Source organism: Leiobunum rupestre, chromosome 9 (genome assembly GCF_980474605.1).
Source record: "Leiobunum rupestre chromosome 9, qqLeiRupe1.1.hap1, whole genome shotgun sequence".
Lineage (NCBI taxonomy): Eukaryota > Metazoa > Arthropoda > Arachnida > Opiliones > Sclerosomatidae > Leiobunum > Leiobunum rupestre.
Genome location: NC_143392.1, coordinates 34,259,844 through 34,285,498, shown reverse-complemented (window position 1 = coordinate 34,285,498; position 25,655 = coordinate 34,259,844). Strand labels below are relative to the sequence as shown.

Below are 25,655 nucleotides of genomic sequence, written 5' to 3'. Positions count from 1 at the left end.
TTCCCTCGACCTGGCATCACCAAAAGCGACATAAGACCAAAAAGTGTGTCAATTCCACCAATGCGCCTGCTAAAACATCTAGCGAGAGTTAGTCTCACTATAGACTACATAACCTACTAGTTGGAATAGTACTAGCAACAATATAATTAGTCAGGAATCCATAACTCTACTGGTAATGCTTATCGCGGCAGATTTTCGTCTCGATGTGGCTGACGGTTTTTTGACGTCCCTATGTTAACTTAACAAACAACAACGTGAGAGGGGAGCGCGCGCAGAGGGGATTTTTTTATCTCGTAGGCGGGGCCAAAGCCGTCAGAGTGATCTTACCATACGTGATACGGCCGGATAAGCATTCCAAGTGGAGGTATGGATTCCTGATGAGGACTATTGACTGGGGCGATTTTCTCTTCGATTTACTTGCCCATAAAAATACGTTCTAAAACGCCTACCTCGGTAGCGCTGCAGTCGTGAAAGTTTTCCGAATTGGGTGACGTAGCTCGTACGTCACTCTTACCCCCTGATCCCAGTTCATTCCCCTCACAAGGAGACATCTCGAAGTGTAACCCACCGATTTTGTTCAAACTCGGGGGATTGGTAGACGTTCATGTATGATGAAAAATCCTAAAGGGAATTTATTCAATGGGCAACCGTTTTGCCATGGCAACGAAAAATGTTTTTGACAATACAAAATATAAAATTTTCCCATTGAAAATAACATGGGATTTTGAACTCAAATTGATCAAAAGTTGATCAATTTTGATGTTTTTATTGTCAATTTTTATTTATTTTTTCTTTTTTTGGCATTTTTGAAATTTTGATATTTATTCAAATTTTTCACAGGGGGGGGCCCTAGGAATCGGTCAGAATCCCATGTTATTTTCAATGGGAAAATTTCCTTTTGTTGTTGTCAAAAACATTTTTCGTTGCCATGGCAAAACGGTTGCCCATTGAATAAATTCCCTTTAGGATTTTTCATGATACACGAAGGTCTACCAATCCTCCGAGTTTGAAAAAATCGGTGGGTTACACTTCGGGATGTCTCCTTGTCAGTGCAACAAGCTCCCACTGAACGATTTACCTTTCTGACACACTTTTGGGTCTTATGTCGCTTTTGCCATCACTGACTATACTACGGATTTGAAGTTGGCCGTTGAAAAAAGATGGTGGCGCCCATTGTAAATAAACGCAACCGGTTCTAACTTCGTTAAAGCGTAATCAAAACGTAATTGCCTTGAATACGGCTTTATTTTGCAAAGGGGGATAAAAGCGCGTAACGAGGGATTAGAGCCCGTAAGAAATGAATTTTTTGGCTGCTGGCTTAAGGGCTTAACCGTAAAAGCTTCGACGCGTTCGAGGAAATTCGAAAGGATCCTAATCTTAGGCATTCTAAACGTATCTCCTCTTAACTATAAAATATCCCAATGGCCAGGCTTAAGTCCTTTCACGGTGGCGGCGGCCCTTTTATGTCCGTCCTGGTAATTGCTTGTTTTCCCAAGGACAGATATCAAACAAAAAAGTGTTGCGGCTCGAAAACAATACCTTCATTTCTCCCCGCTGAGACTTTCGGCTCGCGTTTTATCGAAGCCGAAAGAAGCTTACTTGGAAACCAAATTTCCCCTTCCCTAATAGGAACTGTACTCTCCTCGCTGCCTTTAATCGCGTCTCCAGTTGACCTATAGAGTTTTCGCCGTGAAACGTAAAACCCTTTTAACCTAATTATCCTTTGAGCGGGATTCGCTGTTAAATATTTTATACAGTGTGTCGCTTAACGTTTGGAGCGTTTGAGGAGGGAACGTATCTAGCGCCACCGTTTGGAGGGAGCCGCGGCATTCGTTTGCGTAAATAATCGCGACGCTAAAGTTTAGAAAGTCCTGCCCCGTTTTTGGAGTTTAAAATTTATGAATTTATGAGGGACTAACTCGAAATTATTTTATCCTAAGGCGTTTACAAAGGCGCCGTACGGTCGATCCGCGTCGATTGTAGGCTGATTAAGGGATAAACGTGGATTTGCCTAATCATCCAGGCGGCTATAGGCTCGTTGATGGCTGCAAATTGGCAATTAGAAGGAAGTTTCTCGCTTTTCCGCAACGCGCGATGATTGGGTTGCCAAACGCAACGAGGGGGAAGAGTCGGGACAAAGGGGGGACGTTACTATGGCAACATACGTTATTCGAGCGGAAATAAAGTTTACCTATTTTAAAAGTATCTACATTTTAAATTACTTTAATTATTACGCTCTGGTTTGCCGTTTTAAATTGGAGTTTGGAATTTACTTATTTAAGTCAATTACGGCATTTTTAGAGTTTCGAATAGACTGATTGAATGATGAATGAATATTTTTTTACTCTTTGTTAAAGAACAAATCCCTTTTATAACAGGGAGAAATCCATAAATATGGATCCCACGAGTTACATACTTTAAAATATATTTGCCATCGTCAAAAACATATTATATACAATAATTTCGATAGAATAAAATTGGCAAAAAAACTATAGAAATTTAGAAAAATAAAATAAAACCAAAGGATGGATAGGACTAATAAAAAATTGTTGAGGTTAACGGGAATAGTGAGTGTATGGAGCTGTTGGCTCGTGTGGCATGAAGAGCTTGCCACCACCCTCCTACGCATTGTAACCTGGCCGAGGGGTCGGACATTCCCAAAAAAAGCGTACGGGATTTCGAGGTTTCGTCGGAGATTTCGCGATTTCATCGGAGATTTAGGGGTTTCGTCGGAGATTTCGCGGTTTCGTCAAAGATAACGCGATTTCGTCAGAGATTTCGCGACTTCGTCAGATATTTTACGATTTCGTCAAAGATTTCGCGATTTCATAAGATATCTTGAGAAGTGCACGGGATTTTGTACAAATGTCCGGCCCCTCGAACCCGGCCCCCTGAATTAATGGCTTTAAAAGTCGCTTGATGACTTAGGCTTAAGGTGGTGCCTTGGGTATTAGCCTAGCTGATTATTATTATTATTAAAGTTATTTACAATATGTACAGCTCAAATATGAATGCATTTGCATTTTTAAATTTGGCACACTTAACTAGAAAAAGGTTTAATTCTCGATTGTCCCCAACGCCCCAGAATTCGTTTCGTCACGACCAGAACTTGCCATTTCGAACTCTTCGATTCTAAGCCCAAAAGATACGCCAAGCAATTGGCCGACTTGTCCAGTTCGTTGGCGTAAATATATTATTTTTATATGGTGAGTGAGGGTAAGAATGGACATGGCGAAGTTTGGACACTTTTGAAAAATATTTATTTGAAAATTTATTCTTTGATGCCAAAGCGTATACAAAAACCAATAATATTTCTGGAATTATATAATACGATATAGACTGCTGCGCCACAAGTGAGTAATGAATTCAGATTTACCTTTGGTGCAAGGGTTATTCTAACCTCTAAGGGCTTTGCTCTAAATGTTTGTTTCCCTGCTAGTAATTTGTGTAGTTGAGACAATACTGGCTTTCGAGAGTGCAGACGATGCTGGGTTCGATCCCACCTTGTGGCACTCGGAACCACTCCTTCCGCGTAGAGTTCGCAAGTTTTCTCCCCATTGGTTAAAGGGATTTCCCCCGAGTTCTTCGGTTTCTCCTTCCCATTAAAACTTGTTGAGGTTAACGGTAATAGTTAGTGTAGGGAGCTGTCGGCTCGCGTGGCATGAAAGGCTTGCCACCACCCTCCTACGCATTGTAACCGGCCACCTGTTTCAGGCATTAAAAGTCGCTAGATGATTGGGGCCTAAGGTGGTGCCTTGGGTATCAGCCTAGCTGATTATTATTTATTTATTTAATTAATTAATTATTGCGAATAAATTCTTACTCAACCGTGGTGGCTTAAAAGAACTGAAGTTAAACAAGCAAATTCAGAATAATAAATTATTTTCAAACTTCAACCAACATTTGTACCTATAAATACTCTTTTGTAAATAACTTTTAACACGTAAATAATTTATGATCTTAATTTTTAAATCTATTACATATACTTTAATATGTATATATTAATTAGGGCTTCTAACGGTGATCTGTGGCTTTCCAAGATTAACTGGATTATTTTTAATCCTATACCTTTAGCGGATAACATATTTTGTTACTCTAACGGCAGTACGCGGATACGCTTTGCGATTGTCTGACAAACCTAAATGATTTTCACGGGTTGATCTGCTTTTTAAATTGTTTCTTTAATCCGCGATAACTGCGGATATACTATTTTAGTGTATCTTTATATTGGCTTGGTGGAACTAAGGAATATTTTTGTTGCGATACAAAAATTTTAAAGGGTAAAACACATTTATCTAGATGTCTAAAGGTAGACCACACGAAGACCGATATCTACGCGCTTATCTGAGAAAAAACTTCTTACTATATCTGTGGTATCGTCGGTTACCGAAACCAAATATAAAAACCCGATTGCCGCGGGTCAGATAAAAAAGGGTACAAGTAGCCAGCGAAATCAGATGTTTATCGGAAATATATCTGATATGAGAAATAGTAATCAGTTTGCCTTATTCAGATAGTCGTTAGAAGCCCGAATATTAATTGTAATACTCATTTTCTAAAATTATAGCCTGTGATTAATTCATTCCGTCTTGATTCCCAAATTTAACCCAATTCTAAATAAGATTTTCAACATTTGGTGATAGACCAAAAGTTTCAATGGCGAAGATTAGAGCTTCCAACAGATGATCTGAACCGAGTAAATAATTAAGATCAGATTTCAGAGTAACTGCATTTGAAGTTAGATATTGTTAGATCAGTTGATGAATGTCAAGATACAAACCAGTTAGTTTAAGGCCGAAACTAATCAGAATTCATTGTAAACCAATTAACAGAAGGTGAGTGAATTCCAAATTTATCACAGCTAACTTTTTTGAATTATTTTCTTAATTTTTATTAGTTTATTTTAATTTGCTTTCCACAAGATTATATATACACTAAGCGTATAAGTCAGATAACGGTTCGCCAAACTGAATCTGGAGAGATTATTTAAGCAGATCATTTCCGATCGGTTAGCTGGGTTAATTAAAAATGCGTATTTTTATTTTAACTCGCTTTCCACGATATAATATATACGCTAAGTCAAAAGCAAATTTACTTTTGCACTAAATCTGGAAGCAAATCAATGATTATCGTTGGAAACACTAGCTAAAATCACGGTTGAAAATTTTGAACGCAACGGGAAAAAACTGGACTAGCAATTTTCATCGCGTTTTTCGACATAAGTAAAGAAAAAAAGTAAACAATTTGAGTTCGGCGTTTTCGCAATCTCCGATACAAACCCCAAACCATTAAAACTCGCACGCGACCAAGCGTCCCCTTAAAACACGCTCTGTGTTTGCCTTTCACGCGCGAAGCCTTTAAGACCATCATTTAATAAATTTTCGTCCAATTACTCTTTCAACGGAGGGAGCCAAAAATATATTCTTAAACACTGCGAAAACGGGCGAAAAACCATTATAGATTAAAGCCTAGTTCCCACTTGGCAGAAAAAGCAGTTTTCACGCTGTAAATTGACGCGCGCGAATAAAATTTGCGAAAATCTTAGTGTTGTTAATTTTCCGGAATAATAAAATGCGGAAAATTTTCCGCAAGTCGGAAAAATATAAAATTGAAACATAAATTACTTTTTAAAGATTTTTAATGTTTTTAATTTTTTATCGATATAAAATGTTTGATATCAGTAAACATCACACAAAACATTAATAGTGTTACATTGTTAATCAGTTTAAACAAGTCTAGAGGTTAGAATGAGGCGAAAATGCCGCTTTATTCAAATTTGCAAACAATATATTAGACTAATTATGGAATGAAAACTTTTTTATTTTTGTCGGATAAATACGGAAAATTTTCTGAAAGAAAGGCCTCGGTCATTTTCCCAAGCGTCCGGGAGGCAGAATTTGTGGATGGCCGTGTGAGGACGACCCCCAATCCCCCAACGGGTGGTCGGAAGACTTCCGCCACGCGTGTCCCCACCCCTGTCCCCACGTATCCCCCCCGTTGGGGTGGCCGTTCCACATATCTCGCCCTGATTAATCAGGTGGACGAGCGGAATAAATTTGTCCCACACGTTACAATCACGAAGAAAAAAAGAAATTATAAAACATCCCGAAAAGTAAAAACCGGTTCGTTTGCAGAAAAAGCTTTTCGAAATCTGGTAGTTTTCTTCTCAATCCTATTTCGCACTACATTTAGAAATACATCGTATTGTTCTGAATGCATTCGAAAGAACCTAAAAAGCAAATAAAATTTTAATTTCTTTATCTGTCAAACATTGTTTATTTCAAATTACTCACTTGAAAAAACTTTATCGGTCACAAATCCTCATTTCTTGAATAAGGTTAATGAAATAGCCCTAGCTGTTCCTGTATTTTTTGAAATATATTGCTAATCCAAAAACGTTTTTGATTTTGGAGAAAAATTTATCATATATTACATAAACCAATAAGATATTAAGTAAAATTAATTTTTTTATGGAAATTCTAGCGATATTAGGCTTAGTGTTTTTAAATATTTGCGCCAAATGAGAACCTACCGCCCAAGCGATTTGAATTTTCGAAATATTTCGTCAAGTGGGAACTAGGCTTTACTCTGAGCTTAACGAAATATTTTCCAAAAAATTCCATCTTTATAGCTTTTGCAGAGAGAAAAAACATTTTAAATTAATCACGTGACTTTGCCCGAGAAATCGACCACTTTGACCCCCCGCCCGTCTCGCTGTGATTCCTTATTGAAGCGAGTGTTCGAGGAATGGCGAACGAACAGATTTGTGGACGGCTTCGGCCGGGTGGGAAGCGGGCATCGAAAGAAAATCCATATTGGCATCCTTTGGAAGTGAGGAAAAATGGGAAAAAAAGGTTTCCGAAAAGCTGAAAGATTTCCGGCCCTCTTTCCCCCCGCGTCTGAGAATTACTCATTGTTGGCTCATCTTCAAAAAATCCTCCTTTTGGTTCTTCGATTTATCCTTCGCGAAGGAAGCATAGACCAAGAAAAGGTTCTCGGTCTATGCTCTAACCGCGTTCGTCTGGTTATTTGAGCTAAGCTACAACGGTTTTCACTCGAAACCCCAATATTTTAACTTTCAACGTCTGAGCTTGGGTTACTATTTGCCTCGTAATGGGATACTGCAGTCTCGCGTTGTTTCGACGGTGTCTCGCTGGAATATCTGCGAATCAGACACGCTCTGTGTTTACTAACCAGGAGACTACCCGAGGTGGTTATCACCGACTTTGTTTAGAGGTCGGTAACGGTTAATCATTATCCATGTTTAAATTGATTTTTTCGGGGACAAAATGTAAACAAAGAAATTTACCGGTTAATATTTCGGAAAATGATTAAAAAACATGTCTTATTCGGAAAATTTGAGCTTTTTAACGAAAAAAACATCGTTTTTCCGATTAATTTTACAAATTTATCAAAACATTAATCGGATAATACAGAAATATAAATTACTTGATCAAAACGTTTTACGAATAATTTTGAGAGCTTTATCTATTGAATAAAAGTTAACCATCCCCGACCTTTAATTTTGTTGAAAGTCGGGGGTTAGGGAGACCTTACGCATGGATTAAACACTAAAGGATGTTCCACGAGCTAGCTTCCTAAGGCAAAGTCCTCGTTAGCTAGGTGTTATTTTTTGTTTTTCTTCTATCCAGGGGCACCGGATATGAGTTTGTAGCGCCATCTGTTATTTTTTGAAACTTTTATACCGTGATTTTTAGAATTCGTATGCTATTTTTTCGATACCATTATTTATTTAAAAGCACTAGGGTTTGTTTGCCCCTGGATAGAGCGGAGAGAAAATTAATTTCCGGTTTTTCGGACTCGCGCCGCTAGGTGGCGACACGACAGGGCATTTTTGTGTTTCTTCGCCAGTGGAACATCCTTTAGTGTTTAATCCATGCCTTATGGTAGTATGAAAATTAAACTAGTGGGGAGAGAACTTGCAAACTGAACGCGGAAGGAGTGGTTCCGAGTTTGTAGCACCCTGCTCGCCTCTTGATTCCCGGCTCAAAAACCACGCCCCTCCAATATCTCTCTCTCTCCAAGTTGTCATGAAATCAGAGGATATGGTTACGGCTACAAGTTCTCTGTTAACCTTAATGCATTCTTGGTGATTTTAATGAGCATACTCTCTTTGAAAATCTCTTTGTGTTATTTGGTAATTAAAGGCTAATTTCGAAGTCGGTTCCCTTTTAACTGGCTCTATAAACAACTCGCTAATTTCCAAGACACAATGGCTCTCATTTTACAACGAACCCGAAATCTGTATTTAAGGCAAACATTGTAAAATCTTAAAGGGCCACAACGGTGTTTGAAACCAGCTGGGTGAAAATCGAGGAGTTCCCGTTCAATCACATTCTGGGATTTTTTTACTCATATTTCTGGCGATTGCGTGGGATTCTGGGAAGCACTTTCGCCTCGCAGCAAGAGGACCCGGGGTCGATCCCAGCTTGTGGCACTGGTTGCAGCGTTGCCAGATAGCCAAAATCAAATTATAGACCCAAGGACTAAATATTATAGATTTCCAGTCCAAATTATAGGACACATTGTATTTGGCTTTAATTTATATTTTTATGAAATTTTAAATGAAAAAAACCGAAATATTAAAAATAATAAAAACACATTTATTCATTTTTATCATAAATTTAGTATTTTTCAGTCTGATATAAGAAATTTTGAAATTATAGGATTTATAGGTCTTCAATATCGAAAAATCGAAAAAATGCCCTATATAGTATACTGTTCAAATTATAGGGCACCGAAAATTTTGTGACAAAATTATAGATTTTCCCTATAATTTTAGGGCGTCTGGCAACGCTGACTGGTTGATAAATCGGAAACACTCCTTTCACGTAGAGTTCGCAAGTTATCTCCCGGCTGGTTAAAGGGGTTTTCCCTCAAGATCTTCGGTTTTCCCTTTCCATAAAAGCATTTTATGGTTAACGTTAATAGTGAGTGTAGGGAGTTGTTGGCTCGCGTGGCATGAAGGGCTCCATCTGAATTAAAAAGGCATTAAAAGTCGCTAGATGACTTAGGGTATTAGCCTATCAAATTATTATTATTATTATTATTAATATTATTATTATTATTATGAGCTATTAAAACTCAATCGGCGGTTTGATTTAGGCCTATTCATACGAGCCAACATTTTTTCTCAACTTGTTTTTTTTTCACATTAACCTCCTTTACGTCACGCTTCCGTTTAATTTTATTTAATCAAAAAAATTAGCGTGAAAATTAATAGATTAAATATTAACGCTAAGCCTTGGTTATAAAAATTGCTCCAACAGAAGCGTTTGTGTGCCCGACACATTGTAGAAAGTGTTTCACATTTCAAGGATCAACTGTCAACACATTTGGCGACCCGTGTTTGCTATAAATATTTTGCGTAAATTTTGAGGAACATCGAAAAATGCCACGCGTCGTCAACCGAATTTTCACGACTGAGGCTTAGCTTTGATTATTTTAATAGGTCAATTTTGGTTAACATCCTTTTTATTCATTATACACAACTTAATGCTTATATTAAGGCCGTAAAAAGTAGACCTGATATCCGTAAAAAGTAGACCTAATATCCGTAAAAAGTGGGTCTAATATCCGTAAAAAGTGGAACTAATATCCGTAAAAAGTGGAACTAATATCCGTAAAAAGTGGAACTAATATCCGTAAAAAGTAGGCCTAATATTCGTAAAAAGTAGGCCTAATATCTGAAAATAAAAGACCTTTAACCGTAAAATGTTCGAATTGTAGCTGTTATAGATATGCATTATATACGTCATTACTAGATATATTAAACAATTTACATTAGCTATTGTAACACGAGAAGTCGTCGAAATTAACACTATAAGTGTGCACTGGAAAAGTTAAATAATCTTTTCTATAACCTTATATCAACGTACATAAGTGGTTAGAAATGACAATGTCAGAAACGTTAATTTATACGAGATTACATCGTCCGAAAATTTCGCTCATAAACAAAGTTGGGGAAAATGTTTGTCTTGAAACTTGCATTGGACAGCTCACATATATTTGACTGATTTGGGCAGATTTCCGAGGATATCCAAATTTCGTACGCAATACCGTGAATTAATGGGTCCAACATTCGTATAAATACGGTACACTTTAGAGAAAATAATTTTAGAAATTAGGGATGCACCGATATACCGGCCTATTTTCTAATATCGGTATCGGCCAATATCGGTATCAGAAAAATATTTTCAGAAAAACATTTAGAAATAAGAAAATTATCGAATAACTAACTAATGATAATATTTGATTTGATTGGCCGCGCCACGTACGCCAGACGTTAGAAGCTAGCTCATTCCTTTTTTGGACAGGGCACAGGGGGTTACGAGGGTAAAAATACAAAACAACGATATTAGATTTGTGATAGAAAATATGTATCACGTAAAATGAAAATAAATATTCGGATTGTGCACGAATAGCTTGGGAGAGCGTTTGGGGGTCACGGAAGGTGGGCCTACCGACTGAAAAATAAGCCCGGTGTTCGCGGAATCACGGAATCACTGAATGAAAACTTAACGCGTAACGCGAATAACTTAATCGACATTAAATAATAACGACTTGTTAAGAATTGAAAATAAACTGAATTTAATTGAAAATATAAAGAGGGGTTTACAAAAAAATAGAATTAGTTAAAACTTGGTTTAAAAAATCGCGGAAGGTCTCGAAAAGGGTTTCTCTCGGAATGAACAAAGGTGACGACTGACCCCAGCTTCGGAGAGGTCCTCGGGTTTTGTACCCTGGGAGTGGAAAATGTTGGTCCGCTGACGCACGGAGAAAACCTTTCCACGATTTCACCACGGAAAGAAACTGGGGACAATATTGGGGCTTTTCAACTATTCTTCGAGAAGCGAAGAATAAAAAAAGGGGTCGTTAACAAAATTGTGGGAAAATGCACTTAGAAAAAATAGAAATACCTTATAAACTTAAAAATGAATTCACAATGAAATAAACAAACTAAATACAAAAATTACGCAATCTTAGCGAAGATTTAACATACTCCCGCCCTTGGACTCCGTTCAAGAAAATTGACTCTCGAGAAGATAGAGTAATTTTACTGGTCTTCTTAAAATAGTCCCGTTTGACAAACGTATAAGGCACGATCTCACATGACCATCGCGTCCAGGATGAACTTCGTGAACCACGGCCATCCTCCAATCTTGTCGCTTAGCTCGGGGCTCTTCTATTAGGACGACGTCATCCACTTGTAAGGGTTTCGTCGGGGTAGCGTTGGTACGATGGTGCGCTGAACGCAATTCCAGAAGATAATCTTTCTTCCAACGGTTCCAGAATTTGTCCATCAGAGTTTTTCGGTACTTCAGACGTTGCACCAACTCCTTTCTCATCAGCGGCTTGTCGGCTGCAGATGTAGTCGTTTGTGAAGGCAGGGTTGTCAATCTATCCCCGATCAGGAAATGCGCTGGCGTTAGAGGGGATGGCTCATTCGGCTCGTTGTAGATGAATGAAATCGGTCGTGAATTGACGACGGCTTCTGCCTCGATGAGAGTAGTCTCCAGTTCCTCGTACGTTAGAAAAGCTTGTCCAAAGACTTTGCGTAGGGAACTCTTCACAGTTTTGACCATGCGCTCCCAGTATCCTCCTACCCATGGTGCTCGGTCGGGAATGAATGTCCACTTGATTTTCAGGTTGTTGAAGTGCTGTCGAATTTCGGGGCTTTTGATTGAGGTCCACAATTTCTTTAAATCGGCGTCCGCGCGATAGAAAGACTTGGCGTTGTCTGACATAATCTGCTGAGGTATTCCGCGGCGCGAAATGAAACGTCGAAACGCGAGAAGAAATTTATCAGCTGACATATCTGTCACTAACTCAAGGTGAACGGCACGACTGACCGCGCAGGTAAAAAGCGCGATATAGCTTTTCTTCGCATCACGTGTGTCGATTGGACCTGCGAAATCAACTCCAATATTTTGGAAAGGGCGCGTCGCGTTGACTCGACTACTTGGCAAAGATGCCATGGGTGCGCAGGAAGGTTTTGCACTGAAAATTCTGCATACGGTGCAGCTGTTAACCACTTTTTTCACAAGTTGACGGCCGCGAAGAATCCAATAGTAGCTTCTTACTTCCGTTAGAGTATTATTTACGCCTGCGTGCATGAGTCTCTCGTGATGGTCTTTCACAATTAGCTCGGAAAGTCGATGCGTGGGTGGCAGAATTACGGGATGCCTCTCTTGATAGGTAAATTCCGTCTGTCCCAAGCGTCCGCCAACTCGCAGAAGGCCTTCCGGATCGAGGAAGGGGTTTAGCGTGTGAAGCTTGGATTGGCGAATTTCGTCTCCTTTCGACAGACTTGAGATCTCCTCGGCGAAGCTTTCCCTCTGAGCGGTTTTGATGAGATGATTCTCCGCTTTCACGAGTTCCTCCACGGTCAGCGGCTTGCTTCTATTCTCGGGGCGTTTCTTGACGCTGATGTCGATGAGACGTAAAACGTACGCTATGATACGGGTGACCTTCTTGAAGGAGCTGAATCTCTCCAAGTCGATGAGGCTGGTTGGCGGGGACTCGATGATGCTCAGGACTGCGTTTCCTGTTGTACTTTTCTTCTCTTCGGCAGCTGCTTCTGCCAGGAATTGGTCAGGAATCGGAATTTCGATGTGTTGAGTCAAATCGCCACGTAGCCAGGCTGGACCGTGAAACCAGAATTCGCTGTTGACTAGCTCGGTCATCTTCTTCCCTCTGGTGGGCAGGTCTGCTGGATTATCGACTCCTTTGCAGTGGCGCCACATCTCAGGAGTCGTTAGTGTGTGAATCTCGTTGACACGGTTCGCTACGAAGGTTCTCCATCCTCCGCTTGTCGGCGGCTTTTTGATCCATTGCAGGGTGATAGTTGAGTCTGACCACATGTAGACTGACGACGGTTTTTCGCTGAAGGTTTTCAGGAGATGGTTCACTAGGCGGGCTCCAAGGAGGGCGCCCATCAGTTCGAGCTTCGGAAGTGTCAGGGATTTCTCAGTAGACTGATTCTCTTCCGAAGGCGTGGCTTTTTGCCTCTCTTTCGTCTTTGTTGTTGGTGCGACTCTGCTTTTCGAGGCGACTAGGCTTGTAGCTACGTTTCCTCCGTCATCTTCATAGCGTAGGTAGACCACTGCTGCGTACGCTTTCTCGCTGCTGTCGACGAAACAGTGTAACTGGACAAACGAAGGGCTGCCAGTCTTGACTTCTCCGAAGTAGAATCTTGGTATTCTCGCGTGACGTAGATCTGGTAATTCTTCGCACCAGGTGTTGAATTGATTGGCCAAATCTTCGGGTAACTTCTCGTCCCAACCCAAGGCGTTGTTTTTTGCTGACTTCAGTTTCCATAGTTGCTGAAACAGGATCTTCGCTCTCACGATGAAGGGGGCAAGAAAGCCCAAAGGGTCGTAGATCCTGGCTACCGCTTTAAGAACCCATCGCTTGGTTTCTTCTCGCTTTTGTAGGAACTTCAGAAGCGGCGCTACGTCAAACGTTATCTCGTCGGTGGCGGTGTTCCATGATAGACCCAGTACCTTTTGCGGTGATGATCCAATTAGCGTCTCTTCAGCTTCAGGCTCGGAAATATTTCCTCGTTGTCTCCATAATCGTCTCAGCTCGGGGGAATTGGTTTTCCATTTTCGCATCTGCATATTGGTTTTATCCAGGATATTGGTTACGTCGCTAGTGAGACTGTTGGCGATTGCTGCGTTCCTCGCTCCTGATAGCAGGTCGTCCACGTAGAGGGCGTCTCGGATTAAGCGACAGGCGTCCGGTTTTTCATCTTCGAAGGACTTCGCGTGATGTCTGACTGTCGCGGCCAGAAGAAAGGGTGAAGAGGTGACTCCAAAGCCAACTCTCGTCATGCGATAGGTGATGAGTTGACCCGTCGGATCCGGATTGTCGACGTTGATCCATAGGAAACGTACGGCGTCTCGGTCTGTCTCGGCGATGGAAATTTGCAAGAATGCTTTTTCCACGTCTCCCGTAAAGGCGATGGCGTTTTCTCGGAAGCGGATTAGGACGTCTAGCAGCTCCGGATTGAGGTTTGGGCCCGATTCTAAACAATCGTTTAGAGACGGTTTTCCAACGGCTCGTGATGATGCGTCGTAGACGATTCGAAGGCGAGTTGTGGCGCTTGATTCTCTGATTACTGCCCTGTGTGGTAGATAATAGACTGGTCCCGTTGCGGTCTTCAAATTCTCGGGAGGGACGACTTCGATGATGTTTTGGTCATGCTGATCTTTCATGACCTGGTTATAGTCACCGAAAAGGATTGGATCTCGCTGCATCTTCATCATGAGGTCGTCTGTTCTCTTCGCTGCTACAGAAAAGTTATCTCCCAGAAGCGCTTTGTTGGATTTCCAAGGCCAGCCTACCTCGTAACGTCCATCGCTGAATTTGACGGTTTCCTCGAACCCTTCAAGTACGTGGTTTTTGACTGGAATCTCCATTTCTCGGCTGTCGATGCCGATAGCGTCCAAGTCCCAAAAGAGTTGTAGTTGCTCTGAAAGGGGATCTTCCCTGCTCGCTGATAGCATGACTGGTACTGCGTTGGCTCTGAATTGACCGGAAGTGACTGATGTTTCGCCGCTGACTATCCATCCTAGTTTCGAGGACATTGCGACGAAGGCTTCTCCTAGGCGTACGGTTTTTCCGAGTGCGATTTTCCAGTACTGCTTCATGCCGATTAAGAGATCCAACGATGAATGAGTGGGATCGCGGGTGGTTGTCATCGGTTTGTCCGCCATCTCGAGTCCTCTTCTCCGCATTTCTCGTGCGACCGCTGATCCGGGTACTGCGAAGACGGCCCCACATATTTCCGGCGTCTCGTAAGCTTCGATGACGGCTTTGCTGTTCGGATCTTTGACGCTGAATATTTCCACGAGGACCTTTTTGCGGACTTTTCTGACTGGCTCCTCTCCTTCGAAGCCGTATACTTCGATGGCTTCTTCCGCGATGACTTCGAGGTTCAGTTTTTTGGAAACGTCTTCTTTGATGAATGAACAGTGAGCGGCTGGATCCAGTAGACATCGGTATTTCATGTCTCGATCGCTTCCAAGATAGGCTTGCGCTGTCTGGAGTAGGACGGTGGTTTTGTCTCTCCCGTCGACAATTGCTGATGCTACTAGAACTTTCTCCGCTTCGCTTTCCGGCTGCTCTCTGTTTGGTACTCTCGTAGATTCTCTCGGTCTGGATTCGGCGTCGCATAGAGTTGAATGATGTTTTCTCTTGCAATACTTGCATTGTTGATTTTTCGCTCTGCAATCTCGTGATTTGTGAAACTCCCGTAGGCAGGTGAAGCATCGGCGTCTCTTTGCTATTATCTCCCTCCTCTCGGCGACGGTGAACTTCTTACAATCGAGGGTACTGTGTGACGTGATCTCGCAGAAGACACAGTATTTGTCTGTGGCCGTAGTGAAGGCTGCGGCGCTTGTGCGGCGACGGGGTTCATCGTTTGATGAGCGGTAATCGGGTCTCCCATAGCTTGATTTCTGCGATAAAGATTGTTGCGGTTGCTTTCGTTCCGGTCTCGTTTTTGATACGGCAAAAGCGCGTTCGCGACTTGATATCTCGATTTCCAGAAATGATAGAAGGTCGCGGGGGCTCCATCGCTGATTCGGCTTTAATGTTCTCGTAAAAGCAAGGGCTATTTCTTCCGGAATTCGCTTGATTAGAATTGGGCAGAGAAGGGTACGATAGGTGTCGCTGCCAACTCCGAGTGACTCTAGACTTCTGATCTCGATCTCGCAGGTATCGTATAGCTTGGTAAGGGCATTCAAATCACTCGCGTTGCTGACCTTATCCATGTAGAGTAGGTTGTCCAAATGTTCCGCTATGATGACTTCCGGTTCTCCAAATCGCTTCTTTAAGATGCTGATAGCGGCGTCGTAGCTTAAAGATGTGAGACCGGCGATCGCTCTGGCAGCCTTGCCTTCCAGAAATGACTTCAAATAGCTAAATTTCTCGCTATCGCTTAAAGTTGTTCGATGAAAATTCGATTCAAATATTCCCCAAAAGTTGAGCCATTCTGCAGGTTCGCCGTTGTATTTCTTTACTTCAAGTTTGGGTAACCTGACGTTAAGTCTCGGCTCACTCCTCTCTCTCGGTATCGCTGAAGGGGGTGTCCGGTAGGGAGGATCCACTCCTAGTCCAAGGTCGAGAAGGGGGTTTCCCGTCCCGTTGCTGCCGCTCGGTAAACCGCCCTGGTCGTCCGAACCGGTTCCGCTCCCGCCCGTGATGCCTACGCTGACGATTTCCGTTCTCGCGGAGGACCCCGAGGAGGATTCCGCTTGCTCGTGGTTGTTTCCCCTCGGCGGCGGGCTAGCTCGTGTTTTCGCTGCCTCCATCGCTTCGAGTCGTAGGTCAACTAGCGTCTTGATTTCAAGAATGTCCTCCTTGTATTTTTCGATTTCTTCTATCTCTTTCTCGTAATTATTTTCGTCCAATTCGAGGACCATCGGATCAATTTGGGCGTCAAGCGCTAGGACTTCTTTTTCTTTGACTTTTAATGAAATAATATTCACCTTAATTATCTCGTAATTTACGGCGGTTTCCTCTAGCTCCGCTGTAATTTCGTTGACTTTCTTGGTTATCGCTGTACGGATGATTCCTCTCTTCTTTCTTAATCCCGTCAAGATGGTGGTGCTGGTCATGATGACGATCTTCAATTATCACGATCACAGTTCAGAGTTAACACCGATTAAACTTAAATCACGTTTCGCGGAAAGTTCCCGGGTTTCGGCACCAAAAATGTGCACGAATAGCTTGGGAGAGCGTTTGGGGGTCACGGAAGGTGGGCCTACCGACTGAAAAATAAGCCCGGTGTTCGCGGAATCACGGAATCACTGAATGAAAACTTAACGCGTAACGCGAATAACTTAATCGACATTAAATAATAACGACTTGTTAAGAATTGAAAATAAACTGAATTTAATTGAAAATATAAAGAGGGGTTTACAAAAAAATAGAATTAGTTAAAACTTGGTTTAAAAAATCGCGGAAGGTCTCGAAAAGGGTTTCTCTCGGAATGAACAAAGGTGACGACTGACCCCAGCTTCGGAGAGGTCCTCGGGTTTTGTACCCTGGGAGTGGAAAATGTTGGTCCGCTGACGCACGGAGAAAACCTTTCCACGATTTCACCACGGAAAGAAACTGGGGACAATATTGGGGCTTTTCAACTATTCTTCGAGAAGCGAAGAATAAAAAGGGGTCGTTAACAAAATTGTGGGAAAATGCACTTAGAAAAAATAGAAATACCTTATAAACTTAAAAATGAATTCACAATGAAATAAACAAACTAAATACAAAAATTACGCAATCTTAGCGAAGATTTAACACGGATATGCTCTTGAAAACATTTTTCCAGGAAAAATTTGAATAAAATGGTATGGCAGTGTACTTAACTGTTGTTTTACAATTATTTTATCATATACATTATTGTTATGATAGACAACTTTGTTCGAGGGGTCGGACACTTGCCAATATTTTGTACGGGATTTCGGGATTTCGTAGAGACTTTGGCGATTTTATCATTAATTTTTGAAGTGTTTTTGGGATTTCAATGTTAATATACCTTAGAGAGAGTTAAAAGATTTGCGATTTTAGACAAAGTGTACGGGATTTTGGTAAATGTGCGACCCCTTGCCTTTGTAAATATCGGCCGATATATCATTCGATATTTCCGCCGATATATCGGCCGATATTATCGGCCACGAATAGCCGATATATCGACTGTACCCATATCGGTGCATCCCTATTATAATTTAGAAATCTTGAAATCAACTTGAAAAGCCCGAAATCTGGGCTAAAACCAGTTTCAAAATCTCCAAATCAGCCGGAAATTCCAAAATCAGTTTCTGATTTCTGAAATCATTTTGCGATTAAAATCCCGTACGCGAAATTGTCAAATGTCGGACCCCTCGAAAACCGGTCTCCCAAAAATTGGAGTTTGGTAAAAATGTTTCATTACGAAAAGTGGAGTATCGTCAATATGGAAGCGACAATGGACGCTTCAATAAAAGATACTCGGTTTCTACTCCCCTCTCCAAATTCATCTGGGAAGGAGCTATTTCCGGTCGATCGGTTAAACGGTTAAAATGGCTAGCCAAAAAGTCATATTTAAGCCAATTGGAGACGCGTTTTTGCCCTCACGAGAATTTTGCGTCAGATAAGAAACGCGTCGGCTCACGTGTATAAGGAACATACTAATGTTAATTTTCGATAATATATTTTAAGGTAAAATATATATTGTTACTAAAACTAAGTATAAGAAGGTAATATTATTATTATTATCATCCTCTTATGGTATAAATAATTAAAATTATATGTAATATTTTTATAATACCGGCCAATTTGAAAGCTTCTCATGGAGGCAGAGTTAATTCATTTCGTATAAAATTGTCTTTTGTAATAAGATGAAAACTCATTCCTTAAGAACTAAACATATTACATTTGCAGTACGGTATGCAACAAGTGTTTCCTTTTAACGAGGTAACTTTTTTGGCATGTTAAGGCTTAGCAAAAAACTGAAAGTTTCCAGCTTTCTAATATTTCAACAAGCACTATATAAATAATAACTTATGAGTCCTGGCTGTCGGAAATATTACTTCTTGGCAATTTCTGGGAAGATGTTTTATTTAAGCGCCTATTGAGCCGGAAGTAAATAGAAATTTGAAATCGATGGATCCGGGGTCGGAACGGGTCCATGTGCGGGAAAGAAGGAGAAATTAAAAGGCCAAAACATAATGACGGAAAAGAAGGCTTAACGATAATGAATTATCACTTTATTATTACGGCTTTTTGCGTGAAGCTCCCTAATTAAATTGGGTTGACGGCCACCAGCCGACCATCGGCGGATTAAGTTACGCGCTCTTTGTCCATACACCAAGAACTTATTTAGCTGAGCTCTCAAATTTCGACTTCAAAGGTGTACGCTCGCCAACGCTCTTCATAAACATCGGTGAGTAATCGATGTCATTATTTTCCGTCGAACGCCTTTTTCATTTTCGGTTTGGACGTTATGATGCCCATGCGATACCCTTAACAAGGTCATACAGACCTGGAAAACCTGGACATATCGAGGAAATTACCATTTTTAAAGTAGAAATCAGGGAAGTATCAAGGAAATTACCATTACCATTTTAAAGTAGAAATCAGGGAAATATCAAGGAAATTACCATTACCATTTTAAAGTAGAAATCAGGGAAATATCAAGGAAATTACCATTACCATTTTAAAGTAGAAATCAGGGAAATATCAAGAAAATTACCATTACCATTTTTCTTTGTAAAAATCAGGGAAATTATATATTTTTTTAAATTAAAAATCATTAAAATATCATGGAAATTCCAATTTTCTTGTAAATATCAGGGAAATATCATAGAAATTCCATTTTTTAATCAGGGAAATATCATGGAAATTACATTTTTTTAAATCAGGGAAACTCCCATTTTTGTAAAATATCAGGAAATTACCATTTTAGTATAAAACACACATATATATATATATATATAGATATATATATATATCAGGAAATTACCATATTTTAGTATAAAACACATATATATCAGGAAATTACAATTTTTTTGTATAAAACACATATATATCAGGAAATTACAATTTTTTAGTATAAAACACATATGCTAGGGCAATTTCCATATTTTTAAGTAAAATTCAGGAAAATTCCCATTTCTTAGTAAAATACAGAAAATTAACGGAAATTAATGAGGTTCAGAAAGTTTTCCTTAACGAGTGCAAATTTACATCATTAACATTTTCTTATTAAAGGTTTGCTGATATTCGTTCCTGAATGATACAATATAAATTAGTCAGTCTAAAGTTACATTCAGTACCCAAAGGACATGGGACTGCAGAGATTGTAAACCATACTTTGCAGCGAAGGTTCATCTGCTTACGAATTTTTGTGATCAGTTTAAAGTTTTATGATTATCAAGTGATCCAACTTTCGCTATGAACTGTGGGAGAGTGGTACCAGAGATTGATGTTATCAAAGAGTATAAAAACTACGTAACCTAGAGATATAATGATGGTCGAAAGCAGTAAAGGAAGTTGTAGCGACCGGGGGGGGGGGGGAAGTAACTCAGTGAATTTGCACTTCAAATTTCGGTACCGCAGCGCCACTACGGCAGTTTTAAGTGGCAATCATTTTGATTTAGTTCAACATTCTTGAAAATTCCTTAAGGAATTGGTTACCTTTAAGACTTGGCAACGTTAGAGAACAAACGCCTTATTCTTCACTTTTTGAAAATAAACACCAAAACAACGAATCCACAAATTCTAACTAAAAAAATCACGAAACAGTAACCAATTACTGTCACTTTTTTGAATTGACAGATATTAGACAATTAAATATCCAAAATGCCAAATTTAGCATCTCCGCAACACCGTAACTGCCATTTTTCTCCGGTTTTATTATTTATTGTACTAAATACTGCCGTAGTGGCGCTGCGGTACCGAAATTTGAAGTGCAAATTCACTGAGTGCCTTCCCCCCCGGTCGCTACAACTTCCTTTACTGCTTTCGACCGTCATTATATCTCTAGGTTACGTAGTTTTTATACTCTTTGATGTTATTGCCTCATTTTCATGTTTATATAAACTGAAATATGAAATCCTTATTTTGAAGGAAAATTAAACGAAATACGAGTAGTCAATATTAGCGTGTGTATATAACTATAGCACTGGAATTACATTTATTGCTTTCAATCTGATGAACAATAACTGTCGTGGATAAATAAAATTGAAGAAACTTTATAGGTGCTATAATTCTGCTTCTTTTCTACGATACGTGCTCGAAAATTTGGAATGAAAAATTAAATATTAACGTCCTAAATAGGAATACCGAAATAAAATCTTACTTTCCAATTTTTCTGGAGATACAACCTCCTCTGTACTTAAATCCACTGATCTATTTGTAATTGTTCTTTAAGAGTTTTACTTGCTTACCCTTAGTTCCCAAAAACTGCAATTTAGTTGGCTGCCATATCAAGAATTCCCCAAGTTATCCACCCATGGTCGAGCAAATATTAGTAGTGCTGTATTTACTTACACTTACACTTACAGAACTTTTGTAGCTTTTCCAAAGACTTACAACAATGATTACAAGTCTAAATTTGGAGTTCCATGTTTTCCAAAATCATGATGAGATCTTCAATCAGAAATTAAATATCAATTAAGTACCAACAACACGTAAAAATTGTCTCATCAACTTTTTTAGCAAATCTTCGAAGTATTATTATAATTGAATTTCATAGAGTGGCTTCATCTGTTTTGAGTGAAAACTAATCAGAAGACTTTGAAGTAACTGGTGTTATCATTTAAAATTTAATCTGTAATGTTTTGGGATTTTGAGTTGTACCAATTTCTATAATCAAATATTTACCAATGTTGTTCCAGAAGTTCACTAATTATATTGTTGTTGGAGGTTCAATTTGTCTTGTTTATGGACGTGTGTCCAAACGTAGTAACGGTTCTCAATTTCTATTGAACAGAAATCCTCCCACATACCAAAGTAATTGCTGCCTAACAACCGATTCGCAAATCTCATAGAGCACGTAAAACTATTAAACTATCGCAACCTTTAGTCGCTGCTGTTTATAGATGAATTTATGTGGGTCTCTCAATTTGTGCATCGGTTGATTAATTTTGCTTATTCGGTTCTTAGATAATTCATAATAGATTCCGCAGGCCATGAGCAACACGTGCGAGTCTCGTTCTCAGAGTGCCGGCTTTAATTACATTTCTGCCTCAGTCTGTGGCCGCACTTGAAGAGTGTACGTAACCCACAAATGCATCTGGTCATTGTTTACCCAGCGGTCGAAGGTCACTCTCAATTACTTCTGAATATTCTTTAAAGGAAATAGAACCGCAATAGAACACCACTATTTCTGGCTCTACACCTTTAAGGGTGTTTTCTCTCTCATATTCAACACCTTAACCGGTTTACAAAGGATGTTATCCTACACCTTTAATAGAGTGTTTATTTACACTTTTTGAGGTGCTTTTGTCCTCCGTTTTAGTTCCTTCACACTCAAAACTTACTGTTGAAAGAACAGCAAATACGGTTTATAATTTACAGCAAGGTGCAGTTGAAGTGGGTTAACAGCAGTTGGTCGTAAAATTTACAGCTTTCTGCTTTATTTTGAAGAAAACAGTAGCGACTGTAAAAATTCATATTCGTACTGTTTTTAAAATGACAGTTATATTAAAATTAACAATATGAAACCGTGGTTGACTTTTTACTTCAAAAATGCGTAAAATTTACCACACGGTGCTGTTTTTTCTGTTATGAACGGCAAGCGCTAGTATATAAAACTAATTATTATTTAGTTGTCAAAACCTTTTTAAAATCGCACAAGTTTCATTTTAGTTTTAAATATAATAATATCCGATAAAAATATTTTTATATACTCTTTTGTATAAGCAGCACCCCACGCAAAATGCTATAATAATTACAACCCTTGTTCATCGTGTGCTTAATAATTTGAAACCAAGTTAATAGTTTACTTTCCTTTGGTTTTCCCTATAACTCTGAAATACAAAGGATCGAGCTAAACATAATCAATTAGAGTTGTAGTCATGTTTGGTAAATACGATTAAATGTTGCTCTTGAACTATGAAAATATTTGGTCAAAATTTTTGTTATAATAATTTTAATAATTGATAAAAAATTATATATTTCTATCATGAATTGATTAATAAAATATTTGAAATGTTTTAATTAAACCAATATGTTAATGGTGTAATCCGTAATATTTTTGGTGAAATTTTAAGGTTGTGAACAAGTTCTGTACTAAATACGTTTGACAACTAAAACTACGGCAAACACTGGGATTTTACTGTAAAAACTGCAAACATTTGCCGTATTAAATACGTCTGGAATGAAGGTTAAATAAACAGCAATACTCTGTAAATATAACTTTGTCTTGATGTATTTTTGTCCAGTAAATTTAACAGGAAGCATAACAATAAAAAAAACAGTCAGAGTTGGTTGTGAAATTAACAGCATTCTGCTGGCATCTATGCTGACCGCAGCTTACTGTAAAATTTACATTAATATTTTTCTGTGTGTTTATTACACCGTTTGTGGTATAAAACCACTACTCAATTTAAAGTACAAGACTATTCCTTTTTTGGTTTCTAAAGGACCACCTTTAGGGTACTAAACTACTGCCTTAAGGGTTCTACAATACTTCTTGTAAAGTGTTAAACCACTCCCTTTAAAGCGTTAAACTACTCCCTTTAAGGTACTAAGCTACGCCCTTTAAGGTACTAAACTACTCCCTTTAAGGTACTAAACTACGCCCTTTAAGGTACTAAACTACTCCCTTTAAGGTACTAAACTACTCCCTTTAAGGTACTAAACTACGCCCTTTAAGGTACTAAACTACGCCCTTTAAGGTACTAAACTACTCCCTTTAAGGTACTAAACTACTCCCTTTAAGGTACTAAACTACTCCCTTTAAGGCACTAAACTACTCCCTTTAAGGTACTAAACTACTCCCTTTAAGGTACTAAATTACTCCCTTTAAGGTACTTAAAACTCTCCTTAAGGTACTAAACTAGTCCCTTTAAGGTACTAAACTACTTCCTTTAAGGTACTAAACTACTCCCTTTAAGGTACTAAACTACTCCCTTTAAGGTACTAAACTAATCCCTTTAAGGTACTAAACTACGCCCTTTAAGGTACTAAACTTCTCCCTTTAAGGTACTAAACTACTCCCTTTAAGGTACTAAACTACGCCCTTTAAGGTACTAAACTTCTCCCTTTAAGGTACTAAACTACTCCCTTTAAGGTACTAAACTACTCCCTTTAAGGTACTAAACTACTCCCTTTAAGGTACTAAACTACGCCCTTTAAGATACTAAACTACTCCCTTTAAGGTACTAAACTACTCCCTTTAAGGTACTAAACTACGCCCTTTAAGATACTAAACTACTCCCTTTAAGGTACTAAACTACTCCCTTTAAGGTACTAAACTACTCCCTTTAAGGTACTAAACTACTCCCTTTAAGGTACTAAACTACTCCCTTTAAGGTACTTAAAACTATCTTTAAGGTACTTAAAACTATCTTTAAGGTACTTAAAACTCCCTTTAGGGTAATAAACTACCAGTGGCGCCGATCCCATGGGGGCGGCGGGGCCGAAGCCCCCATTGGGCAAAAACAATGGGGGCTCTGCCCCCATTGGTAAAACCGCCGATGTTAAAGGCTATTTACTTTTAAGCAAGATAGTGTTGCCAGCAGCCTCATTCCAAGTTTATTAGTGAGCTTCAGCCCCCATTGGGAAAAAAGCGATCGGCGCCACTGTAAACTACTGTCTTAAATGAGCTACACTCTACCGGGTGTTAAATCACTATATTTACAATGAAATATAACAGCGTTTATACACCTTTTCAAGTTTTAAATTTGGGACAAGAAAAAACCCTTAATGGTGTATATAGTAACCCTAAAGAGTATTATTTTAATCTATTTTAGCCCCTTAATATACCATTAAAAAACCTTTAAGGGTGTAGTTACTGAATTTTTGCTCAAATTGTTAAGAGTTTTTCATAAAGAATGCGTTGATGTTATATTCCCTTTAAAGACATAGTTTAGACTATTTGATTTTCTTGAATTATACCATAAAGTAGGAAAAGCCTTCACTAGCAGGTGGTTTTACTTTATTAAATGCTATTAAATAAAACCAAATGGTTAAGTCAGTGATTCAAACTTTTTGAACTTATTACTGGCTTTAAATTTAAATTACTTTCCAAAATAATTTGGCATTTTTTTGTATCTTCATTAATATTAGGTACTCTTAAGTAATGTAGGCTATTGGTATTCCTTATCAATTAAATTTACAACTTCGGTATATGTGCATCTAAATAATTTTAGTTTAAAATGCAAAATTTCTCCGTAATAATTTGGTCACTAAGACTAACTGCAGTAAAAAAGTAAAAATTATTTTCATCAACAAAGTTAATCCCCATAATTTACTTGTTGATTCTGTTGACGTTCATCGAAGTAGTTACATATACATTTAAAATACTTGTATTAACACTCATTACCAACATAAATTATTAATATTTTAAAGTAATACTTAATTTACATGGTAAAGGGTTTGGTTTATTTTTGAGCTACTAGCGCCTGTAAGAGTGCTCCACCCGCTGTACACTGGACCACAGATAGAGTTGATAGTTATAATAAGGCATTAAAAGTCGCCAGATGGCTTGGGCCTAATGTGGTGTCTTGGGTATTAGCCTAGCTGATTAATATTATTATTATTATTATTAATTTCTACTAGCCCAGCCCTACACGTGAGACTAAAATCACTGAATTGTGTATTAGTTTTAGCAAAAGTAGCATAAGACTCAAAAGTGTGCCAGCTGTACCTTCGCGCCTATTAAAATTTCTAGTGAGACCTAGTCGCACTATAGACTACATAACCTACTAGTTGGAATAGTACTAGCAATATTATATTTAGTCTTTAGTCTGGCGCGATTCTCACTCTTCGATTTACTCGCCCGTAGACATACGTTCTAAAACGCCTCACTCGGCGGCGCTGGAGTATCTCGATTTTGATGACGTATTCTCCGACCCCCCTTCGTTTCCCTATTTTACTCTGCGACAAACTCTCATTAACTACTAGACCGTTCTGACACA

At 39.1% G+C, this 25,655-nt stretch overlaps 2 protein-coding genes across 3 annotated transcripts in view; one reads left to right on the top strand and one right to left on the bottom strand.

Annotated features, from left to right (window-relative positions):
• Positions 1-25,655, top strand: part of LOC149927228 (protein qui-1) — a 233,051-nt gene that overhangs the window by 25,758 nt on the left and 181,638 nt on the right. The window contains exon 1 of one of the 2 annotated variants that reach the window (XM_090158275.1): positions 4,805-4,835. The exons of the other annotated variant lie outside the window; for it this stretch is intronic. The gene's annotated coding sequence lies outside the window, so the exon portion shown is untranslated. Of the gene's footprint in view, positions 1-4,804; positions 4,836-25,655 lie in introns of those variants that run through there. 2 annotated transcript variants of the gene reach the window in all.
• Positions 11,043-16,646, bottom strand: LOC149927229 (uncharacterized). The gene has a single exon (XM_090157834.1). The coding sequence runs from the start codon at positions 16,644-16,646 to the stop codon at positions 11,043-11,045; it is 5,604 nt and encodes a 1,867-aa protein (XP_090013960.1).